This window comes from Apodemus sylvaticus, chromosome 17, assembly GCF_947179515.1.
Source record: "Apodemus sylvaticus chromosome 17, mApoSyl1.1, whole genome shotgun sequence".
Taxonomy (NCBI): domain Eukaryota; kingdom Metazoa; phylum Chordata; class Mammalia; order Rodentia; family Muridae; genus Apodemus; species Apodemus sylvaticus.
This window is the reverse complement of record NC_067488.1, coordinates 67,844,291-67,853,216: the sequence shown is the minus strand read 5'-3', so window position 1 is coordinate 67,853,216 and position 8,926 is coordinate 67,844,291. Positions and strand designations below refer to the sequence as shown.

General features: G+C 45.5%; 1 protein-coding gene across 1 annotated transcript; it reads left to right on the top strand.

Annotated features, from left to right (window-relative positions):
• On the top strand, positions 1 to 569 carry LOC127667524 (uncharacterized). The gene has a single exon (XM_052160584.1). It carries the CDS (start codon positions 1 to 3, stop codon positions 517 to 519), a length of 519 nt encoding a protein of 172 aa, XP_052016544.1. The 3' UTR covers positions 520 to 569.
• The last annotated feature ends 8,357 nt before the right edge of the window (positions 570 to 8,926 follow it).

Sequence of the window (8,926 nt, the reverse complement as noted above, 5' to 3'; positions counted from 1 at the left end):
ATGGACTTCTCTCTGGGCCTTCGACTGGGGCCTCGGAATAAGAAGGCTACCTACCAGGAGCCCCCTCCATCCTCTGGGCGTGGACCTCCAACTACCTCTCCCTGCTTGTCCTGTCCCCCTTCCGCCTGTGCCTGCCCCTGTCCCAGCTGCCCCCCTCCGCCATGCTCCTGCACTGCTTGTCCCTCAGACTCTGCTGCCACCTGTCCTTCCTGTCCAGGCCTCCCTGGCCCACCCTGCACGTGTTCTTGCCCTCCCTGCCCTGCATGTCCTCCCTCGACGTGTCCGCATACCTGCTGCGTCCTCTGCTCTGGTCCATCTATGACCTACTGCCGGCCCTCGCCTTGCCCCAGTTATTCTTGTTCCGTGGGTCAAACTGCCTGTCGGAGCTCCCGCTTGGGCTGCAGTAGTGCCTGCAGCTGTAGCCGTGGTGTTGCATGGGGGCCTCGGGGCTCCACGGGCTGCTGCAGTGTCTGCTTCAGGAGACAGAGGGCTTCTCGAGGGTTCTGCCAGATAATCTAGGCTGAGAAGATATGTCCCGCAAAAGGTGGTTCCGCTAGCCCTGGAGCTACTTTCTCAGACAAAAATTCAACATAGAGCCCGGATGAAATCAGGCAGACCCCTGACTGAAGGGGATAGGGAACTACTCCTTGGACGTTTGATTCTGGGTGTGATCCTGCTGGTTCCAAAACCTGTTCCTCCTGGAAAGTGTCCTCAGAGCCTTCTTGCAGCCCTTTAAAGGTAAGTGTGTCTGTCTGTGGCCCTTTCCTCTCCTCTCAGCCTCCAGTGGGAGGCTTGTCTCCTCTTGCAGTTCAAGGGTATGACAGGCTCCTTTTCTAGATGATAGGGTTGGGGAAGCACTTTGTTCTGACTCTAGACCTCCATCCTCACTCCTGATTGTCTCTGGCCTCCTAATCTCTTGTCGTAAACCAGTAAAAGCAGCCCTCAGACTAGAAGAGGTGGCAAAGCCCAGGGCTCGTTTTCCCCCTCCCCTGGGATGGCTTTGACATCCTTCCTGGTCTTTTGTGTCCATCCAGGAACCTTCTGCCTACCCGGATGTGGGTGTTTTATGTTGGAAATTTCTAAGCACTCACTTAGCCTCATGACCTCAATCTTGCAGCAGTAATCCTGTCCTGTCTGAGACAGCCATGTTCATCTATCTTGGGGAAGAGGATCTCAGGGGTCCTACCCACACACGGGTGGTTGTAAGTTCCCTGTTAGGGTGGAGGTGAGAGATTCAAACACCACCAAATGAGGTAGCTTTTTTGGTTTTTGTTATTTTGTTTTGGTTTGGTTTGGTTTTCTTCTGGAGCTGAGGACAGGACGTTATGCTTGCTAGGCAAGAATTCTATCATTGGGCTGGAGAGATGGCTCAGTGGTTAAGAGCACTGACTGTTCTCCTGGAGGTCCTGAGTTCAATTCCCAGCAACTACATGGTGGCTCACAGCCATCTCTAATGGGTAATGGGATCTGATGTCCTTTCCTGGCATGTCTGAAGACAGCTACAGTGTACTCATATACATAAAATAAATAATTTTTTTAAAGATTTATTTATTTATTATATGTAAGTACACTGTAGCTGCTTTTCAGACACACCAGAAGAGGGTGTCAGATCTCTTTTACGGATGGTTGTGAGCCACCATGTGGTTGCTGGGATTTGAACTCAGGACCTCCCGAAGAGCAGTCGGTGCTCTTAACCACTGAGCCATCTCTCCAGCCCCAAATAAATAAATCTTTAAAAAAAAAAAAAATCTACCATTGAGCTAAATCCTCAACCCTGAGAGAGAGTTTTATATAGCCTTATGAATTTACAGTATAGCCAACTTTAGCCTTAAATTCCTATTCTTCCTGCTTTGTTTGTTTGTTTGTTTTGTTTTTCGAGACAGGGTTTCTCTGTGTAGCCCTGGCTGTCCTGGAACTCACTCTGTAGACCAGGTTAACCTCAGAAATCTGCCTGCCTCTGCCTCCCAAGTGCTGGGATAAAAGGCATGCATCACCACTGCCCAAGCCTGCTTCTATTTCACAAGGGTTGAGATCACAAGTTTGTGCCACAGTACCTAACTCTCCCTTCTTCAATTCCTCCCCCTTCTCATCTTTGTTACATTTTATTTTATTTTGTGTGTGTGTGGGCCCTGGCCTCCCACAGCACACCAGTGGAGGGCAGATGGCAACCTCTGGGAGTCAGGTCTCTCCTTCCACCCTGTAGGACACAGGAATTAAGTTCAGATCCTCTGGCTTGGCAGCAGGTGCTGTGCCATCCTGACAGGCCCAGTCTCTGTTTTTTTCTCCTTCTGGATTTCTTTTTCTCTTTGTTTCATTAATTCTTTTTCTTTTTTTCTTTTTGTTTTGCTTTTTTTTTTTTTTTTGGACAGACTCTTACCCCAGGCTGGCCTCAAACTCTGTCTTATTCTGCCACAACCTCCCCAGAGCTGGGGTGTTAGATGTGTACCATGGTGCCTACGTGATTCGTGGGGAACTTTACAATGGAGGAATCATGATGCCATCACCTGAATCCACTGACGAAGCTTAGCATCAATAAATGTGACAGAGCCTGGCATGGACACCTTTGCCTGCTGTCACAATGCGGTCTGAAGCAGCCAGTACTGCCTAGAAAAGATGCTGGCCAAAGAAGCAAACAAACCTCTCAACATGAATTAAGTCAAAGTGCCATTTGTGTGTGTGTTCATGAGTGTGGCATGTGCGCATCCTATGTGTATGCAGGCATCCATGGAGATCAACCCAAGGTTGTATTCCTCAGCGCGTGGTCCACCTTGATTTCTTTCCTTCTTTCTTTCTTTCTTTCTTTCTTTCTTTCTTTCTTTCTTTCTTTTGGTTTTGGATTTGGTTTTTTTTCGAGACAGGGTTTCTCTGTGTAGCCCTGGCTGTCCTGGAACTCACTCTGTAGACCAGGCTGGCCTTGAACTCAGAAATCCGCCTGCCTCTGCCTCCCAGAGTGCTGGGATTACAGGCGTGCGCCACCACTGCCCGGGCCCGGCATGGTTTTTCAAGACAGGGTTCTCTGTGTAGCCCCGGCTGTCCTGGAACTCACTCTGTAGACCAGGCTGGCCTCGAACTCAGAAATCTGCCTCCCAAGTGCTGGGATTAAAGGCATGCACCACCACTGCCCAGCCTCTTTTTTTTTTTTTTTATTTTTTATTGTATGTACATGTAACTACACTGTAGCTATCTTCAGACTCACCCGAAGAGGGCATCAGACCTCATTACAGATGTTTGTGAGCCACCATGTGGTTGCTGGGAATTGAACTCAGGACCTCTGGAAGAGCAGTCAGTGCCCTAAACTGCTGAGCCATCATCTCTCCAGCCCTCTTTTCTTTTTTTAACATAATCGCTCACTAGGTCCTGTCTCTGTATCCTTGGCTCTGGGATTACACTCTTGCCCCATCACCAAGCCCACAATTTTTTTACCAGTTCTGAGAATTAATCTCACATTGAGTTTGTATGTCAATCAGGTGCTTTACTTCCTGAACTAACTCCTCAGCCCCTTTTTTAGTGAGAAATGCAGGAGATGGAGAAACATAAACGACACAAGGAAGTAAGCAGACTCCGGTAAAATGTGGGCGACGTTAAAGAGACTCTGACCCAGTTACCTAAATAAGTCATCAGCTGTGGGTATCCCCCATATGTGGAAGGAGCCTGAAACACAGATACAGAGCTGAGAATGTACTCCAGTGACAGAACCCATATATAGGGGGCATAAAGCCTGAGGGCATGGGGGTGCGGACAACCACATAGAATGTATGGATCTCTGTTCCTTCAAGACTTGGGATGCCAACTATAAAGATGTTTTAGAAGTCAAGAACATTTATTGCAGACTTGGGTTATAGGTTTTGTTTATGAGATAGGATCTGATTATACAGCCCCGGATGGTCTGGAACTTGCTATATAGATCTAGCCTGTCTTGAACTCACAGTGATCCAGCTGCCTCTGCCTTTACAGTGCTAAGGTTAAATGTATCATCCTTCTTAGCTTGTGTCCTATAGCTTTAAATTTTACTTAACATTTACCTATTGAGTGCATGTGTTCCTATGTGCATGTGTATGTGTGTGTGCATGTGGACTCCTGCATGTGCACATGCACACACCATGTATGTAGAGGTCAGAGGATACTTTTTCAAGTCTATTCTTTACCTCCCCCAAGTGGGTCTCGGGGAATCAAAACTTAGGATGTCAGGGTTGGTGGTGAGCAGTCAGCCCCCTGGGTGGCCATCCTCCTGGCCCTGGACTGAGTTTTATGATGTAAGGAACTGGTGCTAATTTTGTCCGAGGTAAACATGGCTCTGGGGTTGTGAACTAGCCTACTTGGTTTGAAATGTCTCTTGGGGAGGGCAGAAGTGGGAGCAGCAGAGTGTATCATTGTTGGATTAAATGCGAATGGGATTGTGAACATTTTCATAATAAAATACTGTGAAACTCCTCTGCTGAGTTTGGTTCCTAGCAACACTCCTAGCACATCTCCCTGAAAGCTAAGACTTCCTCATGGCTTCTCACACACACATCCGAGCGACTGGAAGATTGTCTTGGAGACAAACTGATTGGGCAGGCCCCTCTAGTCACCTGCTAGCAAACTTCCTGACAAGATCTTTCCAAGTTGTACCTCAGAGTCCAAGGGGTCATAGCAACCTTGAGAGTATATGTATTTTTTTTTTTTTGGTTTTTTTTTTTTTTTATTTGGTTTTTCCGAGACAGGGTTTCTCTGTATAGTCCTGGCTGTCCTGGAACTCACTCTGTAGACCAGGCTGGCTTCGAACTCAGAAATCCGCCTGCCTTTGCCTCCCAGAGTGCTGGGATTACAGGCGTGTGCCACCACTGCCCGGATAAGTATATGTATTTTGAACAGATCCTACAATAATACAAAAATAATACAGGGACTGCAGGGTTTGCACCATGGGTAAGAGTGGGTACTACTCTCAGAGAGAGCCCACATTTGATTTCCTGCATCCATAGGACAGCTCCCAACCTCCTGGAACCCAGATTCTACATGTTTTAATGCCCTCTTCTGGCCTCTGAGGGAACTGAGAGCACATGGGTATATAAACATGCCTGCAGGCAACCACTCAAACAGTCTTTGGAGTTGTTGTTGCTTGGTTTTTGTTTGTTTGTTTGTTTGTTTGTTTAGGACAGAGTTTCTCGGTGTGACCCTGTCTGTCCTGGAACTCACTCTGCAGACCAGGCTGACCTCAAACTTACAGAGATCTGCCTGCCTGTCTCCCGAGTGCTGGGATTAAAGGCATGTGCCACCATTGCCTGGCTTCTCTGTGTCACTCCCACCCCCACCCCAAGAAAAGGGTTTCTCTGTGTAGCCCTGGCTGCCCTGGAACTCACTCTTTACACTTAGCTGGCCTCGAACTCAGAAATCTGCCTGTCTCTGCCTCCCAAGTGTTGGGATTAAAGTTATGTGCCACCATTGCCCAGCTTTCTCTGAGGTTTTAAATAGATTAAATAATAATTTACAAATAGATTATATGGATACTGTACCGATTTCATTTTCCCAGGAACTGTGCAAGAATGATTTTGTAGTCTTAATTTCTGCTTTATCTCTTACTGTGGAATGCTGGGTAAAGTTGTTCCTTAACCCTGTGTGCTAGTGGCACCTACCTTATGAATTATTTTAACAGTTAAATGCCATCCACAGTAGTTGGCCAAGATTGGTTTTTTTCCCCAGTGTTAGGGATCAAAGGCTCTCATTCACAGTAGGCAAACATTCTATCGATGATCTACATAATCCATGGGTGAGATTATAAAAGACACATGTGGCTCCCATGGGTGTGAAGTATGTCTAAGCTTCAAACAGCTGTAGCTGCTGTGCTTGATGTAGAGACATCCGAACAACCAAGTGAAAGGAGTAATATTTGTATTCCTGTGTTTGTTTTTTCTTTTCTTTTTAACAACCCCGACTCATTTGCCATACCTTTATAGGAAACATGTAACTGATAATGGAGATCGTGGAGTTGATTTTAAGAAAGAAAAAGCTGAGCGGGGGGTGGCACACACCTTTGATTCCCAACACCCGGGAGGCCTGGGCAGGTAGATCTCTAGGAGTTCAAGGACAGCCTGGTCTACAGAGTGAGTTCCAGGACAGCCAGAGCTACAGTAAAACCCTGTCTCAAAACAAACAAACAAACAAACAAAAACAAACAAACAAATAAACAAAAAACCCAAAACAAGAAAGAAAGGAAGAAAGAAAGAAAGAAAGAAAGAAAGAAAGAAAGAAAGAAAGAAAGCTTGTACAGACATCTCAGTAGTTTAGAGGACCCAGGGTTAGTTCCCAACTCTCACATGGTGGCTAACAACTGTAACTCCAGTTACAGGGAATCTGATACCCTCTTATGGCCTGCACAGGCACTGATCGCGTATAGTGTACAGACATATATGTAGGCAAAACATACACACAAAATATAAATGAACAAACACTGAAAGAAATGGCAGGCATGATGATAATAGCAACAGAGAGGCTGAGACGAGAAGACGGAGGTTCTAGTCCAGGCTGGGCTACAGAAGGGTACCCTGTTTAAAATTAATTAACAGGGGCTGGAGAGATGCCTCAGCAGTTAAGAGAACTGACTGCTCTTCCAAAGGTCCTGAGTTCAATTCCCAGCAACCACATGGTGGCTCACAACCATCTCTAAGGGTATCTAATGCCCTCTTCTGATGTGACTGAAGACAGCTACAGTGTGATCATATAAATAAAATAAGTCTTTAAAAATTATTATTATTATGTTTTTATTTTATATTTAATCTATATACACATGTATATAAACATATATATACATACACACACGCACACACACATATATCTTGTAAATAAATTGCCAGCCAAGATGGGGTCTTCCTATGTGGTACAACCACACAGGGCTGGAGAGATGTCTCAGAGGTCAAGAGCCCTTATTTCTCATTTACAGGCAACATGGGTTTTATTCCCAGCACCCACATCAGATAACTTGTTACTATCTGCCACTCCAGTTCTAGGGAATCTGAAGCCTCTGACTTCCAAAGGTACCTGCAAAAAAATACACACACACACACACAAACACACACACATATGTTCTTTTTCAGAGAGTAGGCAAATAATAATTATCTGACAAATGATAACTTAATATGAGCCAGGACTTTCTAATATAATTTACATGGATTAAATTATAAATTCATTTTATCTGTGAATAATTATAGAGTACTTATGACATCATTAATGGCTGCTTTAAATATTGAGAATACAGGTGGAGAAACAAATACAAGTCTGTGGGGAGAAGGAACAAATGAACAAATAGAAAATTCAGTCCACCAGATGGTGTTAAGTGCTTCAGAGAAAATGTAGCAAACAGGGAAAGACAGAAGGAAGGAGAGCAGGCCACTAAGCCTGGTGGTACATCTCTGAAATCTAAGCACTTGGGAGGTGAAGGCATGTAGGTCAGGAGTTCAATGTTAAATGTTAATTTTGGTAACATCCTGGGTTAAAGACCAGACTGGGCAACACAAGACCTAGTCTATAAAAAATAATCCAAAAGGGGGGGCTTGGGGTGTCTTTTTTTTTTTTTTTGTCTTTTCATTTGATAAAGTTCTTATCTAGCACATGCAAGGCTCAGCACTCAGGCTGCTAAGACTGAAGATCAAATTGGGCTACAAACTTTAAGCCTGTAGATTCGTGAGACCCCCATCCCCCAAGACAAAGGAACACCAGGGTTTGGTTCTTAGCACACATCTTTTCTTTTCACAGTTGTCTGTAACTCCAGTGTCAGGTGATTTGACACTTTTCTCTGGCCTCTGTGGTCACTAGGCACTCACATGATGCACAGACATACGTGAAGGCAAAACAATTACATACATAAAATAAAAAAATCTAAAATAAAATTGAGGAAACTCCTCTCCACCCCACCCCTCCAAAAAATACCCTTTTTGTGAAAAAAGAGGATAGCTAAAAACGACTTCTTAGGGTCTTTGTTTGTTTGGGATTTTTTGTTTGTTTTTAAAGATTTATTTATGTATATTAGTACACTGTTGCTGTCTTCAGACATACCAGAAGAGAGCATCAGATTCCATTACAGATGGTTGTGAGCTACCACGTGGCTGCTGGGACTTGAACTCAGGACCTCTGGAAAAGCAGTCAGTGCTCTTAACTGCTGAGCTATCTCTCCAGTCCTGCTTGTCTGTTATTTTAATTTATGAATTTAAAGATTTATTTAAAATTTATTTTATGTGAATGCATGTGTACCTAAGCGACACTACTCACACTATTTTCATTTAGGTGCTCTCAGAAGTCAGAAGAGTTCAGTCAGATCCCCTGGAGGAGCTGGAGTTACAAACAATTGTGAAAACCACTCTGCATATTACTCTGCAAAAGCAGTAACAAGTGTTCTTCCACCCCTCTGCCTCTCTTCTGCAAGAACAGCAAGTGCTCTTAATCTGTTAATCACAGAGCATTCTATCTAGCATTTGTTTATTTATTTAGCAGATCCTAGGTAGTAGGAGGTGGGAGTCGGCTCCAGGGCTGAAGTTTTAAACTCTAAATTTGCTACTGCTTCCCTGGTTTAAGATTGCAACCTCAATCTATGTGCAGCCAGACTCGGTCTTTACACCATACCGCCTCCCTCAGGTGTCTGGACAATACTGACAGCTGGTCCTGAGGTCAGGAGAGGTCCAAACCCTAGAGCAGCTCAGTTTAGAGCAGCGGAGTTCATTAGCAAGCGGTACCCGCTGGTTCGGAGGGACTGTCGGCGCCTTTCTGAGATACCGCGTGGAGAACAGAAAATATTCCGTCATTCCGGACGATCCCGCGGGTACCAGCCAGCAGGAAGACCCGATGGAGCCCGCAGTAGCAGCTCCGCGCTCCAGCATCCCCTGCCCTACAGTCTCTTCCGCTCCAGGGCGGGGCGCGGCAATGGGGCGTGGCTTCCGCGCCGCGCCCCCGCCCCCCG

Coding starts and splice junctions, on each gene's coding strand:
- LOC127667524 (XM_052160584.1), top strand. CDS start 1: ATGGACTTCTCTCTGGGCCTTCGACTGGGGCCTCGGAATAAGAAGGCT.